The following is a 26,346-nucleotide window of genomic DNA, read 5'->3' as shown; positions in this document are numbered from 1 at the left end:
TTTATGGATGAACATCACCCTAACACAGCTATTGCAAGCCGTGCTGGTGACTATTACAATGACAATGTTGTGGCCCATTTTAGGCAAATCTTGAAGGAACGGGAGGTACAGACCTCTATGGACAGATTTGTTCCGAGTCAGAGGTCCAGTGACTCTCAAGCTGGTCCTAGTGGCATTAAAAGAAGAAGGGAAGTAACCCCGGAAAAGGACTTGCTACCTCAAGTCCTAATGGAAGGAGATTCCCCTTCTTAACAATAACAATTTCCACACTCTCCCCTCCTCCCATCCCATCAATCATCACCAGATCTTCAATAAAGGTAAGTGTCATGTATTCTATTCTTAGTAGAGTAGTAATTGTGCATGTCTTCTTCAGTTTGTGTGTATTGAAATTAATATTTCATGTGGTAAAAAAAAATTTTTTCATACTTTGGGATGTCTTGCATGGATTAATTTGATTTCCATTATTTCTTATGGGGAAAATTAATTCGCCTTACGATAATTTCGGCTTACAGTGAGCTCTCAGGAATGGATTAATATCGTAAGGCAGGGGTCCACTGTATTAATCCGTCCCTGAGAGCCCATCGTAAGATGAAATGATCATAGTTTGAATTAATTTTCCCAATAAGAAATAATGGAAATCAAATTAATCCGTGCAAGACACCCAAAAGTATAAAAAAAAAAATTTACTACATGAAATATACATTTTCTTCTCTACAAAATGAAGAATAAATGACACCTTTATTGAAGATGCAGCAATGACTGATGAGACACTGTCCTGGGAGTGCCTTTTCCTCCTAAGTAATGTAGGTCCTGTTTGGCATTTTCTTCCAGAACAGGCCTTATCACACTGTGTATGCCACTATGATTCTTAAATCTTTCAAACCAACCTTTGCTGGCCTTAAATTCACCTATATGAGCACTAGTTCCAGGCATTTTTTCCTGTTTACCTGGGTGTTAGTCAACTGGTGTGGATTGCATCCTGGGAGACAAGATTAAGGACCCCAATGGAAATAAGTTAGACAGTCCTCGATGACACACTGTCTTTTATGGGTTATCCTGGGTGGCTAACCCTCTGGGGTTGTTTCTCGGTATTCTCGATAAGCCACACCAACAACAGTGCTACAGCAGCAGCAGCAGCAGCTGACGGTGCTACAGCAGCAGCAGCAGCAGCTGACGGTGCTACAGCAGCAGCAACAGCAGCTGATGGTGCTACAGCAGCAGCAGCAGCAGCTGACGGTGCTACAGCAGCAGCAGCAGCTGATGGTGCTACAGCAGCAGCAGCAGCAGCTGATGGTGCTACAGCAGCAGCAGCAGCAGCTGATGGTGCTACAGCAGCAGCAGCAGCTGATGGTGCTACAGCAGCAGCAGCAGCTGATGGTGCTACAGCAGCAGCAGCTGACAGTGCTACAGCAGCAGCAGCAGTTGATGGTGCTACAGCAGCAGCAGCAGCTGATGGTGCTACAGCAGCAGCAGCTGACAGTGCTACAGCAGCTGCAGCAGCTGACCGTGATATGATAGTATTTTGATAATATTTCTCACCCTTTTTACCACAGGGTTGGCACTAGAAGCTTTCTTTGGGCTCGTGGTGGCTTATTTAGCAGTTATAAGCACTAAAAAAATGGAATAATATAAAATATTCCAAATGTATGCTTGGGAGCGACTGCTCTGGCTTGTAAACATTGGCACACTAACTGAAGGCAGGCCAGCTGAGGCATGCTCAGGCGGACAGACATGTGGACACGTACGGGACGAATGCTGTAGGTCGAGTTTTTCAGCGTACGTCGTGGTCAATTTTTACTCGGAAAAGCATCATAGGTCGGTTTTAACGTAGGTTGGGGACATCGTACGTCGGAGGTCCACTGTATTATTATTATAATCAAGGGGAAAGCGCTAAGCCAGTAGGATTATACAGCGCCTGGGGGGGGGAGGTATTCAGGCTTAATTCGGGGAACTGGAGCACAGATCCAATTCCCTAAATCAAGAGCCCCTCACCATCATCAAGGAGTCATCCTTGATGGGCAATTCTTAAGAAAAGTGTGAACTCCTGACAGGATATGCCACTCTGCATTTCTTCTCCAAGTTATGTAAATGCCGTATGTATACCAGATCTAATTCAGTTAGCCTCACAAACTCCGTTTTCTCTTATAATACCTCTGACATTTTCATAGCGAGAATGCGCAACCACTCCCAACCACAATCCTCCTCCCTCCGCCATCCACGTAATAACATATTTTATTCATTCTAGAGTGTATATCAGGTTTCTATGTTATTTATATTGTTTATGTCATATTAAATGAATTGTGACATAAACAAGCCGTAGAGTTGATATTAGGGTTATTTTGCCATGCCTCCCAAGAGCAGGAATTCAGCTGGAATGAATTAATTGCATTTCAATTAATTTAACCCTTAAATGGTCCAAATAGATCGACGTTCAAATCCGTAGTGCTCCAAAAGTAGATCTATGTTTTTTTTAAATATTTTCAAATATAACAAAAAAAGTAGATAAAAGTTTTTTTACACATTTTCAAATGTAAAAAAAAAAAGATGTACACTTTTTTACATACTTTCAAATATTGAAAAAACGTATATATACGTTTGGACCGTTTAAGGGTTAAACGAGGAAAATTGCCCCAGCATACTAACAAATCAGGATACGAACAAGTCCACGGAATGAATTAAATTCGTAACCTGAGGTTCCACTGTATGTCTTCAATAAAGGTAAGTGTCATTTTATTAATTATTAATGCATTTATTCTGCATTTATTCTAACTTACCACTGCTCTCTAAAATCTCTGAAAAATTAATTCGTAGACGGATCTATTCCTACCTCGTTTCACACAACATATTAAACCCTTGTCAGTTTGGATTCAGGAATAATAAAAGCACAACTGATGCTATCATGCACATGCTAGAACTAATATATACTGCACTTGAAAAGAAAGAAGTCCCGCTGGGCATTTTCATTGATTTAAGTAAAGCTTTCGATACAGTCGACCGTGAACTGCTGTACTCCAAATTAATGCACTATGGTATCAGAGGCCACTCCCTCAACTACCTAAAATCATACCTTAGTAACAGAACTCAATACGTGTATGCAAATGATGCACACTCTTCCTCCCAACCAATCACAGTAGGAGTCCCATAAGGAAGCGTACTTGGACCACTCCTCATTCTCATCTACATCAATGATCTACTGAATGCATCACAGCTACTCAAACCCATATTATTTGCAGATGACACTACATATGTCTTTTCCCACTTTTCCCACAGTCATACTAGCAAACACAGTCAATGCTGAATTACAGAAAATATCTGCCTGGATGATGACTAACAAACTTACCCTGAACACTGATAAAACCTATTTCATTCAGTTTGGAAACAAAGTTGCAAATGATCCAATTAACATAACACTAAATGGATCATCAGTCACAAGACTCACAGAGGGAAAATTCCTAGGTATCCACCTTGAAGGCAGCCTTAAGTTCCGGACACACATACAACAAATCACCAAGAAAATCTCCAAGACTGTAGGCATACTATCAAAGATAAGGTACTATGTTCCACAATCAGCTCTCCTGGCACTGTACCATTCACTCATATACCCTTATCTTACATATGGAATTTGTGCATGGGGATCAACAACATCCAATCACCTAAAACCCCTAATAACCCAGCAAAAGGCAGCAGTAAAAATGATAACAAATTCCCACTCCCAACAGCATACTCCACCAATTTTCAAAAGTCTGAATCTGCTCACCATTAAGAACATCCATACTTATTCATGTGCCTACTACATACACAGAACAATACACGCAAATATAAACCCTCCACTCAAACTTCTCCTCACCAACTTAAACAGGACACATGACCACAACACAAGACACAGATCTCTTTTTGATATACCTCGTGTCCATATCACACTGTGTAAAAACTCTATGTACATAAAGGGCCCCAAAATATGGAATTCATTACCAGAAGATATTAAAGTAACCCAATCTGAAAATCAATTTAAGACTCTTCTCAAAAGCCAATTGATCACCCTAGACTAAATGCTAAATACTCAGTACACACTTACTCACCTATGTACTCCCACATCATAACTGAAACAATCACTTTGAACCTTTTATCCATTGTTGACAGGAATATAATTGAATCATTGTTTTCACAAAAAGCATTTTTGAATATAAATATGTCTTTATCTTATACAAATTTTGATTCATTTATAATTAATATTCTACTGTACAACTATGAAATAATTACTATCCTACTGTACAACTATGATATACTCCTTAGTGTTAAGTAGACTGTAAGCCAATAATGTTAAGTTGGCCCATAATGCCTAGGCATAATAGAGGCTCTCTTTGCATTGCAACCCACTATTGTAAATACAAAATCTTAATATACTGTTTGCAAAGACAAAATAAAATAAATGCCTCATGGTTTTCTGCATAGGGAAATGTATATTTCATGTAAAAAAATTATTTTAATACTTTTGGGTGTCTGGAACTGATTAATTGGATTTCCATATTTCTTATGGGGAAAATTAATTCGGATAATGACAGAATCTGTTAAAGACATGCTCTCTGGAATGGATTAATGTTGTTAACTGAGGGTCCACGGTACTGTACAGTGGACCCTCGGTTATCAGCCATAATCCGTTCCAGAAGCTCGGCCTAAGACCGAAATGGCCGAAAACTGAAATAATATTTCCCATAAGAATTAATGGAAATACAATTAATCCGTTCCAGACAAAAATATTCACAAAAGAATCATTTTTTTTAACAGTTATGTAAGTATTACATACCTTTATTGAAGGCTAATGCTGGCTTCTGGAAGATAAGGAGGAGGAAAGAGGGAGGAATTAATGTTTGGAAGGGGAATCCCCCTCCATAAAGACTTTAGGTAGCAAAGCCTTCTCTGGGGTTACTTCCCTTCTTTGTCTTTAATGCCACTAGGATCAGCTTTAGAGTCACTGGACCCCTTCCGCACAACAAATTTGTCCATAGAGGTCTGTTACTGGCATCTCTTTAAGATTTCCCTGAAGTGGGACAGAACGAACCTAGCTCCTCCAATGTTGTTGGGGTTATGTAGGGCGACTGACAACACCGCCGTCTCTACCGCCTCTGCTGCCACCTCCACCACCACTATGTATGGCTTATGCTCTCATTGGCCCTTATACACCCAACAACAACAACACAGCAACACTCGTGACATACTTAATGACGTATTTTATTCATTCTAGAGTATATGTCATGTTTCTATGTTATTAATATTGTTTATTATGTCATATTAGATTAATTGTGCTAGATAAATAAGCTGTAGAGCTGATATTAGTGTCATATTGAAGGACTATCTTGTGTCTCCCAACACAATTCCTAACATACGCCAGAAACAGACCTCTCTGGAAAACTTTTTTGAGCGACAGGGGTCCAGTGGCTCTCAAGCTGGTCCTAGTGGCATTAAAAAACAAAGGAGGAAAGTAACCCAAGATAAGGACTTGGTACCTGAAGTCTTTATGGAGTGGGATTCCCCTTCCAAACAATTGTAAACTTCTCCATGCTCTCCCCTCCTCCCGTCTTCCATACATCACCATGTCTTCAATAAAGGTAAGTGTGATATTATTGTTTTATTCTTCATGTATCACTATACAGTGGACCCCTGCTTAACGATCACCTCCCAATGCGACCAATTATGTAAGTGTATTTATGTAAGTGCGTTTGTACGTGTATGTTTGGGGGTCTGAAATGGACTAATCTACTTCACAATATTCCTTATGGGAACAAATTCGGTCAGTACTGGCACCTGAACATACTTCTGGAATGAAAAAATATCGTTAACCGGGGGTCCACTGTATTCTGTGTAGGGAAATGTCTATTTCACGTAAAAAAAAAATTATTTCGTTTAATACTTTTGGGTGTCTGGAACGGATTAATTGGATTTCCATTACAGTGGAACCTCAAAAATCGAACTTAATCCGTTCCAGGAGCTAGTTCTAATTTCGAAAAGTCTGAAATTCGAATCAATATTTCCCATAAGAAATAATGGAAATACAATTAATCCGTTCCAGAAACCCAAAAATATTCACACAAAAAATACATTTTATAGAGATTAATTACAGTTTTACATACATATAAAATAACATACATATAAAATAATACATACATATAATATAAAATATAAAATAACATTTTTACTTACCCTTATTGAAGATTGGTGATGGCATCTGGAAGATAGGGAGGAGGAGAGAGGGAGTTGGGGTTAGTGTTTGGAAGGAGAATCCCCCTCCATGAGGACTTCAGGTAAAGCCCTCTCTGAGGTTACTTCCCTTCTCTGTCTTTTAATGCCACTAGGACCAACTTGAGAGTCACTGGACCCCTTTCTCACAAAATAACTGTCCACAGTCCTCTTTTTCTGGCGCCTCTTTAACATTTCCCTAAAATGGGACATGGTTCTGTCACTGAACTTGTTGCTTGTGGCAAGCTTAACAAGTCTCACACCACTCTCATACTTCTGTATTATTTCCTTCTTCACATCTATGGTGTTTCTCACTTTCTTTACCACGGGGGTACCACTAGCAAGTTTCTTTGGGCCCATGGCAGCTTATTTCACAGTCCCACAAGCACTAAACACAACGAAATAATCGTAAAATGTGTGAATGAGAGGGCAGGTTAGTGTTCACTCAAGCATAAACAAAGCTAGACTGCTCACGGCACCTGCGTGGGGACGCGGACAGGTCCCGTACCCAGCGGTCCGAAATTTGAAACGCGTTCGATTTTTGGTACACAGTTTGTCCGAAAAAATGGTCTTATTTTCGAAACGTTCGATATTTGGTACGTTCGATTTTCAAGGTTCCACTGTATTTCTTATGGGGAAAATTAATTTGGATAACAATAAAATCGGTTAAGGACAAGCTCTCTGGAACAGATTAATATCATTAACTGAGGGTCCACTGTAGTTATGTCTCGCCTAAATACACATACATAATTATGTTCTGTTTACCAAGGTATATACACCATCTCTAACCAGTTCCTCACAATATTAGCTTACACAGTAATCCAAATAATACCTTACTCTCATTAATTTTGCATAAACAAGATATAACTAATTTGTATTTACTTCTGCAGAAGATTGCCTTAGAAGTTAAAGTGGTGGAGGAAGTTAAGAAATGGTTAGACCCTTACTATCGCGACAAGTCCGTAAACAAGGAAGAGTACAAGCAGATTGTTGCTAAGTGTGTTAAAAAGGTATGTAACCTCCTCTAAAAATGTTCTTAAAATCTGTATATAAAGTTTCATATTATTACTGCACATGATAATATTTATTACTGCCAAGGTTTGTAGATGTGCACATAGATATGTATTAGATTGAAGTGAATGGAGACAAATGATTTTTAGGATTTGACTTGTGTTGGAGTATGAGTATGGCAACATCTATGAAGGAATTCAGGAAAACATGTTAATTGGACCTCAGTTTGGAAATAGGAAGTATAGTGTCTGCACTCTGAAGGATGCATAAAGATGCTACTGTTCAGTGTGTCATTGGAATTGTGATGTCTTTAAAACTTCTGGAAAGACAGCTAGAGAATAAGTGATGGTGAATGTTTTTCCATTTTTGGGTCACCTACCTTGGTGAGAAATGACAGGTATGTCAAAAATTTCTGTCTCTTAGGAACCAGCTGAGTTATATGTGTGTGCAGAGCTTTTTCCTACATATAACAAGCAAAAGTCACATGTTTTATGTAAATGAATGACTATGAGCCAACAGATATTATTAACCCTTAACCTTTTCACTGTCTGTCACTACACAATTTTCTTGTTTAAAAACTTTTTTTGCACTTCATTATCACGCACAAACGTGTTCAACTATTGTAGAAATACAACTGGAATAGTTACATGACTGTTAAAGGCATGAGAATGTTGTAATTATGATAATGTTCCCCTACATATCTGAAAACTTAATATTTTTGAAAACGTCAGGGTTTCATGCTTCTTTTTCTTGTTTGTGTCCAGCATCACTAGTATTCCTTTTATGTGGCATGGTTAATATTCAGGGACAAGATGGGTTGATAAAAATATCCAGAATCATTCAGTAAATACAGAGACACTACACATGTGACATTTCCAAGCATGACAACAAAGGGTGATGATCAGCCTCTCCCAAAACACTGGACTCTCTCCATACTTGGCACATATGACTGGTCACTTTTTCTCATGCAGTTAGATCTTGGTTTCTGTTTTAATAGCATTTTGTTGAAATAGCACTCACCAAACAAGGTAAATGAGAATATTTTATTTAATTAATTTGAACTGAGAGTCATAACATCATGTAGGAGTGAGGATGTGTCGAATGTGAGTATGGGCAAAGTGCATGAGGCAGTGAACAAAATGAAAGTGAGTAAAGCAGTTGGAATAGATGGGATCAAGGAAGACGTGTTTAAAACACATGGGGACGTACAGTAGACCATCATTTAACATGTGTTCCTTTACCACGTTTTTTCCATTACACTATTGCAAAATTGTGGCATATTTTCGACTAACACAGTGCCACTTCTGGGGAGGAAATTTGGAGCATCGCAAGCTGGACCATGGGATTTTTCCATCCATCTAGTGGGCTTGTGGGCAGCCTGCCTATGGGTCAGTCTGTTGTCTGTGGGGGAGACCTAGCTTCTTCCCCTGCCACCCCCATCCCACCTCTCATTGGTCCATAAATGTGTGTCCCATACAACTCTCATATCTGTGTTTGTGATTAAATTAGTTGATTTCTGCATACCAGTCAATACAAGCAGTACGGTGGTACCTCGAGTTACAAACTTAATTCGTTCCAGAAGGCTGTTCGAGTGTCTATACCAAATGAATTTGTTCCCATAAGGAATAATGTAAATTAGATTAGTCCCCAAAAATGCACTTACAAAAATACACTTACATAATTGTTCGAGTTGGGAGTTGTTCGAAACTCGAGGTACCACTGTATTTTCGTATAAATAAGCCCCACTGACTTTTTTGGGGGTTATCCTAGGTAATTTACACTATGTATGATAATTGTACTTATGTGTACCTGTGCCTAAATAAACTTACTGTGCTCAAATGTGAACATGCTGGAGACAGTGTTTATATACAAATTGAGAGGGTTGACGTGAACAGCACCTGTCCATGTGAGGGGCCTTCCCAGTGTTTATATAACCTCTGCTCATCTTCCTTTGCATAATAAAAGTTAAAAGATAAAAGGAACCTGAATGTAATGTGTATACAACACCTACTTCATATGTATTTGTGCATCCGTTTAGTTGGTACACTGGTATATTGTTTGTTTTAGGATGTGTGTGAGAGTTTGTTGTTGTTGGGGGTTGAGGGCTAACATCCAATGAGCATCCCACCCACCCACCCACAGTTCCTTAAACTGATATTTTTATTATTGAAAATGCCAGAAAAATTATAAAACACCAGTCTATGTATACAAATGGCGTTACCTCCGATGCCAGAAACAGGGCACTCTGGACAGTTATTTTGTGAGATGGGTCCAGTGTCTCTCAAGCTGGTCCTCGTGGCATTAAAAGACCAAGAAGGGAAGTAACCACGGATAAGGTCTTGGTACCTGAAGTCCTTATGGAGGGGAATTACTCATCCAAACACTAAGCCCTCCCTCTATCCTCCTCCCTATCTTCCAGAAGCCAGCATTAGTCTTCAATAAAGGGATGTAATATTTATATAATTGTTGATAAATTAAACATATGTGCAACTCTTGGGTATCTTTATTGAGGAAACGTTTCGCCACACAGTGGCTTCATCAGTCCATACAAAGGAGAATCGTGAAGAACAGGAGGAGAATGAGGTAATCAGTCCCTCAACCTTGAGTCGATGTGGTCAGTCCATCAATCTTGAATAGAATACAGCATATGTGCAGTGAAGTCGCTTATATACTGTAGGCAGGAGAGGTGCAGCAGATGTAGGTGGTGCCACATTTGTTCAATGTGGAAGTAGGTCGTGCCCAAGGGTTAGGCAAGCGAAGAATTCCCAAGTATTAAGATCCCAAGAAGTTGCTGTGTCTGACAGGATTGTAGATGAATGGTTCAGAGAACCGACACGTTGATAAATTAGACACATGTGCAACTCTTGGGTATCTTTATTGAGGAAACGTTTCACCACACAGTGGCTTCATCAGTCCATACAAAGGAGAATCATGAAGAACAGGAGGAGAATGAGGTAATCAGTCCCTCAACCTTGAGTCGATGTGGTCAGTCCATCAATCTTGAATAGAATACAGCATATGTGCGGAGAAGTCACTTATATACAATAGGCAGGAGAGGTGCAGCATATGTAGGTGGTGTCACATTTGTTCAGTGTGGAAGTAGGTCGTGCCCAAGGGCTAGGCAAGCGAAGAATTCCCAATCCTGTCAGACACTGCAACTTCTTGGGATCTTTATACTTGGGAATTCTTCGCTTGCCTAACCCTTGGGCATGACCTACTTCCACATTGAACAAATGTGACACCACCTACGTCTGCTGCATCTCTCCTGCCTACGGTATATAAGCAACTTCTCCGCACATATGCTGTATTCTATTCAAGATTGATGGACTGACCACATCGACTCAAGGTTGAGGGACTGATTACCTCATTCTCCTCCCGTTCTTCACGATTCTCCTTTGTATGGACTGATGAAGCCACTGTGTGGCGAAACGTTTCCTCAATAAAGATACCCAAGAGTTGCAAGTGTGTCTAATTTATCAACATGGCGGTTCTCTGAACCATTCATCCACAATCCTATATAATTGTTAAAAAAAAATAATTTTTTGTGTGAATATTTTTGTCTGGAACAGATTAATTGTATTTCTATTAATTCTTATGGGAAATATTATTTCGGTTTTTGGCCATTTCAGTTTTCGGCCGACCTTCTGGAATGGATTACGGCCAATAATCGAGGGTCCACTGTACTCCAATATAAACCCTCTTCTCAAGCTCCTCTTTAACCCTTTCAGGGTTTCTGACGTACTAGTACAGCTTACGCACCAGGGTTTTTGACATACTAGTACGACTTACGCACCAAGGTTTTTGACGTACTAGTACACCTAAATTCTAGCGCCCTCAAATCTAGTGAGAGAAGGCTGGTAGGCCTACACATGAAAGAATGGGTCTATGTGGTCAGTGTGCGCAGCATAAAAAAATCCTGCAGCACACAGTGCGTAATGAGAAAAAAAAAACTTTGACAGTGTTTTTGGTTTAACCCTTTCAGGGTCCATGCCGTAGATCTATGGCTTTACGTTGAGGGTCCAAACCGTAGATCTATGCCAAAATTCTAGCAGCGTCAAATTTAGCGCGAGAAGGCTGGTAGGCCTACATCTGAGAGAATGGGTCTGGGTGGTCAGTGTGCACACTATAGAAAAAATCTGGACACCCACATGGCATTGTGGGAACGCCGCCAAAGTAGCTTTGTTCATCGTCCCCCACTCACTCTCCGGGCGACTTCTGACTCTCCTCTTCACAACTTACAGTTCTAAGACTGATGGAAGTGGAGCTGAAGAGGAATTCTATGGTCTTGAACCATATGGTACCATTGTACCATATGGTACAATGGTACCATATGGTACATTTGTGCCATGTCATACAGTTGTATCATATGGTACAATGTGCCATATGGTACATTGTACCATATGGTACATTGTACCATATGGTACATTGTACCATATGGTACATTATACCATATGGTACATTATACCATATGGTACATTGTACCATATAGTACAGGGTACAGGGACCCTAATGGATATAAGTCTGTCTGACTTTTTTGGGTTATCCTAGGTTCTCCAAATATATGTTGCTAAGTATGATATTCTATGTAACTTTATTTGTGTATACCTAAATAAACTTACTTACGATGCCACATGCACTTTAGTAAATTTATTCAGGTGTACAGAAATACAATTACATGGATTATTATTCATAGCAGCATATGTATAAAATCCTAGGATAACCCAAAAAAGTCAGGGTGACTTATTTCCATAGGGATCCTTGTATCTGTACCATATGGTGTCCTGTACTGTATGGTACCCTGTGCCATATGGTACCCTGTACCATATGGTACCCTGTGCCATATGGTACCCTGTACTGTATGGTACCCTGTGCCATATGGTACCCTGTATCATATGGTACCCTGCACCATATGTTTTCCTGTACTGTATGGCACCCTATACCATATAGTACAATGTACCATATGGTACCCTGTAACATATGGTATGATGTACCATATGGTCAATAGGACGTGTTGGTGGCAGCAGGCACCAGCCAAGACTGAGTGAGTGGCAACACAAGCTAGCTACTGACTCAGCAGTTTCCAAGACAAAGCGCTCTGTCATCCACCTCAAGTAATATGTCAAGTTCCTGTACATTTGTAAATATATAATAGAACATTACTAATATACAGCATTTTTTGCATATTTTTGTTGTAAACAATTATTGTAAACAAAATAATGATGAAAATATTAGTGTGTTTATTGTGTTGAATACAACAGTACCATATGGTACCATTGCACCATATGGTACCATAAGGTGCCATTGCACCATATGGTACCATTGTATCATATGGCACCATTGTACCATATTCTACCATATAGTACCATTGTATCATATTGTACCATTGTATCATGTGCCATTGTACTATATGGTACAATAGTACTATATGGTACCATTGCATCCTATTGCATCATTGTACCATATGGTACTATATGGTACCGTTGTATTCAACACAATAACCGCACTAATATTTTCATCATTTTGTTTACAATAAACTTGTAAACAAGTTTTGTAAGCAATATAATGATAAACAAATTAGTGCAGTTATTGTGTTGAATACAATGAGTGTACACTTATACAATATACATTATACTGGTCTCACAGGCCACAGATGTTACTAGAAAAAGAAAAAAATTAGAAAAGAAAAGAAAAAAGTATAAAAAACATAAAATAAAAAAAAATGCGATTTTGCGGAAGTCACTGATGTTGCCGCCACCCGGTCATTTTGAGTCAACTTCCTGCCGCTGTATCTCGGTAAGTACTGAGCAGAAAAAAACTTTTTTTTTGTTTTATTACCTTCACAAAAATATTATCTTTAATTCTTTAAGATTTTTTTTTTTTTTTTTTTTTTTAACCCTTTCAGGGTCCGTCCCGTAGATCTACGGCTTTATGTTCAGGGTCCAAACCGTAGATCTACGCCATGAGCTCAGCTCACTCTGATAAACTGTGAGTGGTACATTTGGGCCTAAATATGAGAGAATACATCTATGTGGTATGTGTGCACCACATAAAACAGATCCTGCAGCACACTGTGTATAATGAGAGAGAAAAAATGAAATCATGATTTTTCGATTAAAACAGCAACTTTGCAGTGTTTTTTCGTATGTTTTTTATAGTTGTATTTCCGATTTCTTGGTCTCATTTGATAGAATGGAAGACATATTACAGAAATAGAGATGATTTTGATTGGTTTTAGCACTGGAAATGGCTTGAAACTGAGCTCAAAGTAGCAGAAATGTTAAATTTTTGCCGATATTCAAGAGTAAACAAACGACCTCACACGTCTAATACACATCAGCTGGTGGGTCTAATATACATTCACAAATATGGTGATGATATTTATACAATTATTACAGTATTGCATAACAGTAAATCTTCTATTTTTTGGTGTGAATAAAAATTCATTGTGAATAAAAAATCAAAATGGAATTTATTTGTAAAGCCTCAAAACATAACTAATGAACAGAGGAAATGTTAGTTTAGTGCCAGGAATGCTTACATTGTTCATTCTGGACCCTATTTTGAAATTGGAATATTTTGAACTTTGTGTTAAAATGGCCAAATTAACAATTTCCGATCACTTTATTTTGTAGTTGAAACAGTTGACTTGGCGATTTCTTGTGCTCAATCGATAGAATAGAAGTAATACTAGTGAAATAGCTAAGAATTTGGTTGACTGGAATAATGTAATTGGCCCAAAATGGGAGTCAAAGTCGGCAAAATCGCCGATTCGTAAATATCGCTGACACATCAAAATTCGCGAGAGCATAATTTCGTCAATTTTCCACCAAATTTCGTATTTTTTGTTTTATTACCTTCACAAAAAGATTCTCTACGATTTCATAAGAAAAAATAACAAATTTTTTTTTTGAAAATTCTTGGACACTGGTGCGTGACTCCAGATTTGGGCCTTGGACCCTGAAAGGGTTAAATATCTTGGACACTGGGTCACCCCTTCAGATTTTTTCCTTGGACCCTGAAAGGGTTAAAACAGCAACTTTGCACTGTATTTTTGTATGGTATTTATGATGGTATTCTAGTTTTCCTGGTCTCATTTTATAGAATGGAAGACATATTACAGAAATTGAGACAATTTTGATTGGTTTTACAATGAAAAGTACCTTGAAATTGAGCTCAGAGCAGCAGAAATCTTGGATTTTTGCCAAAGTTCAAAAGTAAACAAATCATGCTATGTATCCAATACACGTCAACTGGTGAGTCTAATATTCTTTCACAAGTGCGCTGATATTATTTATACCATTTCTACACTAATGCAGTAGTCTGCATAACAGTAAATCTTCTATTTTTTGTGAGAATAAAAATTCAAAGTGGAAAGCAAAAGAATGTAAGAGGGGCGTGGGGACATGACTAATGAACAGAGGAAATGTTATTTTAGTTCCAGGAATGTCTTTCTTGTTTATTCTGGACCCTATTTGGAAATTGGCATCTTTTGAAATTTGTGTGAAATTGGCAAAATTGCTAAATTCTGACCACCGTATTGGATTACCTGGAGTTTACCTGGAGAGAGTTCCGGGGGTCAACGCCCCCGCGGCCCGGTCTGTGACCAGGCCTCCTGGTGGATCAGAGCCTGATCAACCAGGCTGTTCCTGCTGGCTGCACGCAAACCAACGTATGAGCCACAGCCCGGCTGGATAGTTGAAATCGGTAAATGGGTGGTTTCTTGTACTCATTCAATAAAAAAAATGGATGAACATCAAAATGGTATACAATACCGACAGGTTGTTAGGTAAGACACATATGCAACAGTTAGACAACTTTATTCCGAAACGTTTCGCCTACACAGTAGGCTTCTTCAGTCGAATACAGAAAGTAGGCAGGAACAGTAGAGATGTGAAGACGATGTAATCAGTCCATCACCCTTAAAGTCGTAGAATTTGAGGTCGAGGGACTGACAACCTCAAATTCTACGACTTTAAGGGTGATGGACTGATTACATCGTCTTCACATCTCTACTGTTCCTGCCTACTTTCTGTATTCGACTGAAGAAGCCTACTGTGTAGGCGAAACGTTTCGGAATAAAGTTGTCTAACTGTTGCATATGTGTCTTACCTAACAGAAAAAATGGAGTTCTAATGAAGTAGTTATGATTTTTGTCGACTAGTACACTGGAATTGGCTGAAAATAGGGCTCAAAGTGGGCAAAATTGCCGATGTGTAAACATCGTCGAGACCGCTAACTTTGTGAGAGCATAATTCTGTAAGTTTTCCATCAAATTTTATACTTTTGGTGTCATTATGATCGGGAAAAGATTCTCTATCTTTTCATATGTTTTTTTTTTTTTTTAAATTTGGGCGACCCTGAGAACAAGTCTGGGAGAGGGCCTGGTGACCCTGAAAGGTTTAATAACTAGAACAGAACACACAGGCATAACACAAGGCACAAAACACACTTTGACATCCCTCATGTCAATCTCGCCCTATGCAAAAATGCTATGCACGTAAAGGGCCCGAAGATCTGGAATTCATTGCCAGAGCTTACACAAGGGCCCCTACCTGCAAATCAATTTAAGGCTCTACTTAGAAATCACCTCATCTCCCAAAATTAACCAAACATACACTGTACTTTATCACCTACGAGTAACTCAAAAAATCCCAAATAATTTATGACTGCTCAATTAATTAAGCATTACAGTGGACCCTCGGGTAACTATTTTATTCCATTCCAGAGAGCTTGTCCGTAACCAATTTTATCGTTATCGGAATTAATTTTCTCCATAAAAAATATTGGAAATCCAATTAATCTGTTCCAGACTTCCAAAAGTATTAAAAAAAAAATTCACATGACCTATACAATTTCCTACACAGAAAACAATGATACATGAAGAACAAATACTACATGAAGAATGAATGACACTTACCTTTATTGAAGATGTACTGATAAGGGATGAGATGGAAGGAGGGGAGATGATGGAGGTGTATTATTGTTTGGAAGGGGAATCCCCTTCCATGAGGACTTTAGGTAGCAAGTCCTTTTCTGGGGTTACTTTCCTTCTTTTTTTAATGCCACTGGGAACAACTTGACAGTCACTGGACCTCTGTCGCACCAAAAATCTGTCCATAGAGCTCTGTTTCTGACATTCCTTTAAGATGTTCCTAAAATGGGCCACAACATTGTCATTGTAAAAGTCACCAGCACGGCTTGCAGTAGCTGTATCAGGGTGATGTTCATCCATAAAGGCTTGCACCATTATCCACATTGTACAAATGTCCTTAATCGTTGAAGAAGGCAACTTCCTCCATCTCTCTCTCTCTCCCCTCCTCTGAAGCAATTTCCTTGCTGTTGCAGATGCTCTTGCAGCTCATCAGTGGTTAGTTCTTCATCGTCGTCATCCACCAACTCTTCCATATCCTCCTCACTGACCTCCAACCCCATGGACTTCCCCAATGACACAATAAATTCCACATCTGGTATAGGCTCCTCAGGGTTAACCCCAAACCCTTCAAAATCCCTTTCTTGTGCACATTGTGGCCACAGTTTCCTCCAAGCAGAGTTCAAAGTCCTGCAAATCACTCCCTCCCAAGCCTTACCTATAAGGTTTATGCAACTGAGGATACTAAAGTGATCTTTCCAAAACTCTCATAGGGTCAATTCAGTGTCTGCAGTCACTTCAAAGCACTTTTGAAACACTGCTTTGGTATACAGTTTTTTGAAATTTGAAATGACCTGCTGGTCCATGGGCTGGAGAAGAGGAGTGGTGTTAGGAGGCAAAAATTTCACTTTGATGTTGCTCAACTCCCCCATAGTTCACTCTTGCAAGTCTGGAGGATGAGCAGGAGCATTGTCTAATACCAGGAGGCACTTGAGGTCCAATTTATTTTCCAGGAGGTATTTTTTCACAGTGGGGCCAAACACATGATAGAACCCAGTCATGGAAAATGTCCCTAGTGACCCATGCCATACTGTTTGCCTTCCACATCACACACAAATTAGCCTTGACGATACTGTTTTTCCCCACTAGCATTACTAAAAAACATTAGAGATAGCCTGTCTTTCATAGGCTTGTGTCCTGGCAGTGCTTTTTCCTCCTGTGTAATGTAGGTCCTGTTTGGCATTTTCTTCCAAAACAGGCCTGTTTCGTCACAATTAAACACTTGTTGGGGTTTTAATTTTTCAGTGTCTATGTACTCCTTGAATTCCTGCACATATTTTTCTGCCGCTCTTTGGTCACAACTGGCAGCCTCACCATGCCTTATCACACTGTGTATGCCACTACGATTCTTAAATCTCTCAAACCAACCTTTGCTGGCCTTAAATTCACTAACATCACCATTAGTTCCAGGCATTTTCTTTATTAAATCATCATGCAACTGCCTTACCTTTTCACATATGATTGACTGTGAAACATTATCTCCTGATAATTGTCGTTGATCCACGCCAGTAACAGTCTCTCCACATCTTCAAGTATTTGCGATCTCTGTTTTGTAAGCATACTTGCACCTTTTGCAACAACAGCTTCCTTGATTGCCTTTCTGTTGGCCAAGATAGTAGCGATGGTTGATTGGGGTTTGTTATACAACCTGGCCAGCTCGGAGGCACGCACTCCACTTTCATACTTAGCGATTATTTCTTTCTTCAGTTTGATAGTATTTCTCACCCTTTTCACCACAGGGTTGGCACTAGAAGCTTTCTTTTGGCCTTGGTGGCTTATTTAGCAGTTACAAGCACTAAAAACATTGGAATAATACAAAATGTATCGAATGTATGCATGGAACTGTCTGCACTGGCTTGTAAACAATGGCACACTAGCTGAAGGCAGGGCAGCTGAGGCGCGCTCAGGCTGGACAGACAGGCGGACACATTCGGGACGAATGTCCTTAACCAAGTTTTTCATCACTGGCCGAGCCAATATTTTTATGCTAAAACTCATCGCTATCCGATGTCATCGTTACTCGAGGGTCCACTGTATTTCAAACTTAAAATTATTTCAATCTCATTACTGTAAATTGTGCTAAATTGTAATACTGTAATTTTTTATTTACTTCATCTCAACTATAAATTTAATTACTGCAAACCACTAGCTACCTTACTGTTGTAATAAGGAAAATAATGTATAATTAAATTGTAGCGCTCTTTATATGTCTAGTATTAAGTAGTCTGTAAGCATTGGGTTTAGTCTGCCCGAAATGCCCTGGCATACTAGTGACTTCCTTTGTACCTTTCAACTCACTTTATATACATTCACATTTTGTAATGTATGCAAAGAAATAAAATTTGATTTGAAAAAAAAAAATCGTTCTGATAGTTAATTTCACAGCAGTAAGAGATACAATGGTCCTGGGACCATCACAACCATCAACCCAACAAGAGTAACACATGCCGATAGCCTTGAAAAGCATTTCTTGTGATATTTTCTTTTTTTCATGTTTTCTTGCACTTGCATTTATATCATGATTGGTATTACGCTGAGCATGTTTATTTAGTAAAGAAATCGTATCTTAGCAGGTAAAATATGGTATTTTTTTACTGATATATACAAGTGATAAGTGATAGCAGATGATATTTTTGCACACGTATTGTACAAAATTTCTGACTACTCCAGTACAGCCATCGTCTTTAGTGCAAAGCAACCATCCACCTCAGCAAACAATCCACAACCTTCCACCTCAGCCCAGTAGGGCCACAGTATCCCTCTTCACTCTGTTCAGGATCGTTGACATATACCACCAGCCACAATATAAGGTAAGAAATATTATTTCTGTAACATTTGCAGCCTTAACCCGTAAGCAGTCCAAACGCATACATGTGTATATAGAAATAAAGAGCGTACTTTTCTAATTTTTTTTTTTTAAACAAGTTGCCTGTGTCCCACTGAGGCAGGGTGACTCAAAAAGAAAGAAAATCCCCAAAAAGAAAATACTATCATCATCATTCAACACTTTTGCCTCACTCATATATAATCACTGTTTTTGCAGAGGTGTCCAGATACAACAGTTTAGAAGCATATATAAAGATATATAACATATCTCTCCAAACTGCCAATATCCCAAACCCCTCCTTTAAAGTGCAGGCATTGTACTTCCCATTTCCAGTACTTAAGTCCAGCTATATAAAAATAAGCATTATAGGATAAAACAAAATTAGCATCAGTACTTACCGAGATATGAGACCACAAAGTTCGCACTGGATGCTCTCCTGACAGCAACATCGAGTCCTGCAGCTTGCAGAAGTGTTGCCGATATACCTTTTTTTCTCTTTTTTATATTTTATATAATTTTTATGTTCTGATATTTACAATTTATAGTAGTTCTTGTGATTTCACAGCCAGTCTTTGTTCTGACACTAATATTAGGTACTGAAATTGTATTCAAATTGCTACAAACACACTGACAGGTGAACATTTACACCTGCTTTGGTCATTTATTGTTGTCTAAGAATATATATAAAGTATTTATAGGCCCTAGCAATGTTTTGGATATGCAGGAGTATATAATAATGATAACAATAAGTTCCCTTGAAGCATGATGTAAGACAAGTGTCAGTCCACTGCTGACAGTGCAATGGTGTCATTTGATGAGCGTCTGCAGCCCTGGCTTTATTTGTTTTCACTGTTTCACATAAACATGTCTGTTTGTCTATCTGTCTTTCTGTCAAGCTCTTTGTCTGTCTGTCTGCCTGTTTAGCTCTCTATCTGTCCATCTAGATCTCTGTATGTCTGTCTGTCTAGCTCTCTGTTTATCTCTGCTTATCTGTCTCTCTGTCTGCTTGTCTCTTTTTGTCTCTCTCCGTCTCAGAGAGAGCCACTCGTGAATCAACAGGTATTACACACAAATGTGTTGTCACATCTGGTTCCTGAGCAAGTGTAAATACGTATTTGCTAGTCATGCATACGCATTATATCTACAAGCACAGTATAGCACTTTGTCTGGATTTTTTTGGTTTATCCTAGGTAATTTACACTGTGTATAATTGTATTTATGTGTACCTGTGAAACAGAGATAGACAGAGACAAACAGAGAGATATAGACACCCTTCTCCTGCATTATTCTTACTAAGACCTGGCTTAAGCAGGACACAGTAGATATCTACCCTCTACCAGCATACACAGCAATCCACAACTGCAGACCATACCAAGTTGGGGTGGTATTGCATTCTATTACTCTAACCAATTATCTTGTATTAGCACCACTTGCTTTAGTGATGAATATGGGGAATACATTTTTGCTAATTTTACTGTAAAAAACCTTAAGACGCCTATAACAATCGGTCCCATTTACCGGATACCCCACATAAACATCCCAAATTTCAGTGAGAAATTAAAGGCACTAATAACAAACAGACAAATGAATAAGCACCACCTTCTCTTAGCTGGAGACTTCAACATCAACCTTGGCCTACTAGATGATCAGCCTGTAACTGATTTCATCAACAATATGAACAACACACTTCTCATTCCAACAATAACTAAACCAACCAGGCTCACTGAGACAAGTGCAACCATAATAGACCACATATAGACCAATATACTATTTTTATTTTTTTATTATCACACTGGCCGATTCCCACCAAGGCAGGGTGGCCCGAAAAAGAAAAACTTTCACCATCATTCACTCCATCACTGTCTTGCCAGAAGGGTGCTTTACACTACAGTTTTTAAACTGCAACATTAACACCCCTCCTTCAGAGTGCAGGCACTGTACTTCCCATCTCCAGGACTCAAGTCCGGCCTGCCGGTTTCCCTGAATCCCTTCATAAATGTTACTTTGCTCACACTCCAACAGCACGTCAAGTATTAAAAACCATTTGTCTCCATTCACTCCTATCAAACACGCTCACGCATGCCTGCTGGAAGTCCAAGCCCCTCGCACACAAAACCTCCTTTACCCCCTCCCTCCAACCCTTCCTAGGCCGACCCCTACCCCGCCTTCCTTCCACTACAGACTGATACACTCTTGAAGTTATTCTGTTTCGCTCCATTCTCTCTACATGTCCGAACCACCTCAACAACCCTTCCTCAGCCCTCTGGACAACAGTTTTGGTAATCCCGCACCTCCTCCTAACTTCCAAACTACGAATTCTCTGCATTATATTCACACCACACATTGCCCTCAGACATGACATCTCCACTGCCTCCAGCCTTCTCCTCGCTGCAACATTCATCACCCATGCTTCACACCCATATAAGAGCGTTGGTAAAACTATACTCTCATACATTCCCCTCTTTGCCTCCAAGGACAAAGTTCTCTGTCTCCACAGACTCCTAAGTGCACCACTCACTCTTTTTCCCTCATCAATTCTATGATTCACCTCATCTTTCATAGACCCATCCGCTGACACGTCCACTCCCAAATATCTGAATACGTTCACCTCCTCTTTACTCTCTCCCTCCAATCTGATATTCAATCTTTCATCACCTAATCTTTTTGTTATCCTCATAACCTTACTCTTTCCTGTATTCACCTTTAATTTTCTTCTTTTGCACACCCTACCAAATTCATCCACCAATCTCTGCAGCTTCTCTTCAGAATCTCCCAAGAGCACAGTGTCATCAGCAAAGAGCAGCTGTGACAACTCCCACCCTGTGTGTGATTCTTTATCTTTTAACTCCACGCCTCTTGCCAAGACCCTCGCATTTACTTCTCTTACAACCCCATCTATAAATATATTAAACAACCACGGTGACATCACACATCCTTGTCTAAGGCCTACTTTTACTGGGAAAAAATTTCCCTCTTTTCTACATACTCTAACTTGAGCCTCACTATCCTCGTAAAAACTCTTCACTGCTTTCAGTAACCTACCTCCTACACCATACACTTGCAACATCTGCCACATTGCCCCCCTATCCACCCTGTCATACGCCTTTTCCAAATCCATAAATGCCACAAAGACCTCTTTAGCCTTATCTAAATACTGTTCACTTATATGTTTCACTGTAAACACCTGGTCCACACACCCCCTACCTTTCCTAAAGCCTCCTTGTTCATCTGCTATCCTATTCTCCGTCTTACTCTTAATTCTTTCAATTATAACTCTACCATACACTTTACCAGGTACACTCAACAGACTTATCCCCCTATAATTTTTGCACTCTCTTTTATCCCCTTTGCCTTTATACAAAGGAACTATGCATGCTCTCTGCCAATCCCTAGGTACCTTACCCTCTTCCATACATTTATTAAATAATTGCACCAACCACTCCAAAACTATATCCCCACCTGCTTTTAACATTTCTATCTTTATCCCATCAATCTCGGCTGCCTTACCCCCTTTCATTTTACCTACTGCCTCACGAACTTCCCCCACACTCACAACTGGCTCTTCCTCACTCCTACAAGATGTTATTCCTCCTTGCCCTATACACGAAATCACAGCTTCCCTATCTTCATCAACATTTAACAATTCCTCAAAATATTCCCTCCATCTTCCCAATACCTCTAACTCTCCATTTAATAACTCTCCTCTCCTATTTTTAACTGACAAATCCATTTGTTCTCTAGGCTTCCTTAACTTGTTAATCTCACTCCAAAACTTTTTCTTATTTTCAACAAAATTTGTTGATAACAGCTCACCCACTCTCTCATTTGCTCTCTTTTTACATTGCTTCACCACTCTCTTAACCTCTCTCTTTTTCTCCATATACTCTTCCCTCCTTGCATCACTTCTACTTTGTAAAAACTTCTCATATGCTAACTTTTTCTCCCTTACTACTCTCTTTACATCATCATTCCACCAATCGCTCCTCTTCCCTCCTGCACCCACTTTCCTGTAACCACAAACTTCTGCTGAACACTCTAACACTACATTTTTAAACCTACCCCATTCCTCTTCGACCCCATTGCCTATGCTCTCATTAGCCCATCTATCCTCCAATAGCTGTTTATATCTTACCCTAACTGCCTCCTCTTTTAGTTTATAAACCTTCACCTCTCTCTTCCCTGATGCTTCTATTCTCCTTGTATCCCATCTACCTTTTACTCTCAGTGTAGCTACAACTAGAAAGTGATCTGATATATCTGTGGCCCCTCGATAAACATGTACATCCTGAAGTCTACTCAACAGTCTTTTATCTACCAATACATAATCCAACAAACTACTGTCATTTCGCCCTACATCATATCGTGTATACTTATTTATCCTCTTTTTCTTAAAATATGTATTACCTATAACTAAACCCCTTTCTATACAAAGTTCAATCAAAGGGCTCCCATTATCATTTACACCTGGCACCCCAAACTTACCTACCACACCCTCTCTAAAAGTTTCTCCTACTTTAGCATTCAGGTCCCCTACCACAATTACTCTCTCACTTGGTTCAAAGGCTCCTATACATTCACTTAACATCTCCCAAAATCTCTCTCTCTCCTCTGCATTCCTCTCTTCTCCAGGTGCATACACGCTTATTATGACCCACTTCTCGCATCCAACCTTTACTTTAATCCACATAATTCTCGAATTTACACATTCATATTCTCTTTTCTCCTTCCATAACTGATCATTTAACATTACTGCTACCCCTTCCTTTGCTCTAACTCTCTCAGATACTCCAGATTTAATCCCATTTATTTCCCCCCACTGAAACTCTCCTACCCCCTTCAGCTTTGTTTCGCTTAGAGCCAGGACATCCAACTTCTTTTCATTCATAACATCAGCAATCATCTGTTTCTTGTCATCCGCACTACATCCACGCACATTTAAACAACCCAGTTTTATAAAGTTTTTCTTCTTCTCTTTTTTAGTAAATGTATACAGGAGAAGGGGTTACTAGCCCATTGCTCCCGGCATTTTAGTCGCCTCATACGACACGCATGGCTTACGGAGGAAAGATTCTTTTCCACTTCCCCATGGACAATAGAAGAAATAAAAAAGAACAAGAGCTATTTAGAATAAGGAGAAAAACCTAGATGTATGTATATATATATATGCATGTGCGTGTCTGTGAAGTGTGACCAAAGTGTAAGTAGGAGTAGCAAGATATCCCTGTTATCTAGCGTGTTTATGAGACAGAAAAAGAAAACCAGCAATCCTACCATCATGCAAAACAGTTACAGATTTTTGTTTCACAGTCATCTGGCAGGACGGTAGTACTTCCCTGGGTGGTTGCTGTCTACCAACCTACTACCTATATACTAGCCCCCCTTAAATCAGGGATAATCACAGATAGCACTTTAGACCACTACCCAGCCTTCCTCTTGACAAACATTAGTAAACCACCACTTGAATACAACAAAGTTTCATTTAGACTCCATGACGAGGCCTCAATAAGGAATTTCACAGCTGACCTAGAGACTGTTGACTGGCCTACAGAATTCTCCAAGGCCAATGGTATTGATGACTGGACAGACATTTTTCTTAACAAATTACTTAGACTATACAACAAACATTGTCCTATAAAAACGAAACATCACAAACAAACGGCTTGGTTGCCTATGGCTATCCAGCACCATTCTGAAATCCATTGATAAGAAACACCAATATGAAAAGCAATATAGACAAGGCTTAATACACAAAGATATTCTTAAACACTATTCATCAGTTCTCACCAAAGTAATGAAGAAAGTCAAACAGCTGTACTACTCCAGCAGATTCACTGACACAAGAGGAGATATAAAAAAGACCTGGAAAACACTCTCTCAGATTCTAGGGACCCACAAACTGAAAAAAAACAAGAACATTGTCCTAACTAAACCTAATGAAACACCACTACATCCCACTGACACAGCTAAGAAGATAAACGACTTCTTCTCAACCATAGGATCTAATCTCGCCAATAAAATCCCACGTACCAATGCCCATGCCTGGGACTACCTAGATGGGAATTTCCCAAATTCCTTCTATCTTGTACCAACTGAGCCCATGGAAGTCACCGAGATTATAAAGTCACTTAAAAATAACTCAGGGAATCTGTCTTATGTCCCACCATTATTGTACAAGCGAGTGGCCCATGTCCTTTCGCATGCTATTTCATTACTTTTTAACAAGTCACTAGAAACTAGCACCTTCCCGAAACTACTCAAGACGGCAAGGGTTACACCAATACATAAAGGTGGTGATCCTACAGATTTAAACAACTATAGGCCAATATCAAACTTACCATTGCTATCCAAAATCTTTGAGAAACTCGTGCACAGGAGACTATATTCATTTATAACGGCACAAAACATACTCAACCCCTGCCAATTTGGATTCAGAAAAAATAAAAGCACTAATGATGCAATTATAAAAATGCTAGATCTGCTTTACACAGCATTGGAAAATAAGGAATATCCACTAGGAATTTTTATTGACCTAAGAAAAGCTTTTGACACAGTAGACCACGGCATCCTACTCCACAAACTTGACCATTATGGTATAAGAGGCCATGCTCTTGCATATTTCAAATCTTACCTTACTAATAGGTATTAGTATGTCACCATTAAAGACACAGCATCAACAACATGGCCACTTGATACTGGAGTTCTGCAGGGAAATGTCCTTGGTCCCCTGCTCTTCCTCACATACATCAACGATCTTCCAAACGTATCCCAACACCTGAACCCCATTCTCTTTGCTGATGACACGACTTATGTCATCTCTCACCCTAATCTTGCCACCCTCAACACCATTGTTAACGAGGAGCTGATTAAAATATCGACTTGGATGACAGCCAATAAACTTAGGCTTAACACTGACAAAACCTACTATATTATGTTTGGTAGCAGAGCAGGAGTTGCGCAAATTAACATTAAGATCGACAACACTCTAATTGCCAGACATAATGAGGGCAAATCCCTAGCCCTATACCTCGACAACAACCTGAATTTCAGCACCCATATCCAACACATAACCAAAAAAGTATCCAAAACGGTTGGGATCCTCTCCAAGATACGATACTACGTGCCGCAAAATGCCCTTCTCACACTATACCACTCACTTATTTATTCATACCTCACCTATGCTATTTGTGCTTGGGGATCAACTGCAGCAACACACCTAAAGCCAATAATAACCCAACAAAAAGACGCAGTAAGAATAATCACTAAATCCCATCCCTGGCAACACCCCCTCCCCCCCCCCCACTCTTCATAGATCTAAACTTACTCCCTGTTCAGTACATCCACACTT

General features: G+C 39.4%; 1 protein-coding gene across 5 annotated transcripts in view; it reads left to right on the top strand.

The window, feature by feature from the left end:
- LOC128706570 (uncharacterized) overlaps positions 1-26,346 on the top strand; it is a 273,076-nt gene that overhangs the window by 234,173 nt on the left and 12,557 nt on the right. For all 5 annotated transcript variants that reach the window (XM_053801503.2, XM_070090311.1, XM_070090316.1 and 2 more), the window contains one exon: positions 7,125-7,244. In XM_053801503.2, the coding sequence (XP_053657478.1) occupies positions 7,125-7,244 (120 nt within the window). The remainder of the gene's footprint in view (positions 1-7,124; positions 7,245-26,346) is intronic.

Source organism: Cherax quadricarinatus, chromosome 3 (assembly GCF_038502225.1).
Source record: "Cherax quadricarinatus isolate ZL_2023a chromosome 3, ASM3850222v1, whole genome shotgun sequence".
Taxonomy (NCBI): Eukaryota; Metazoa; Arthropoda; class Malacostraca; order Decapoda; family Parastacidae; genus Cherax; species Cherax quadricarinatus.
The sequence above is the reverse complement of the archived record's forward strand: the minus strand, read 5'-3'. Positions and strand labels throughout refer to the sequence as shown.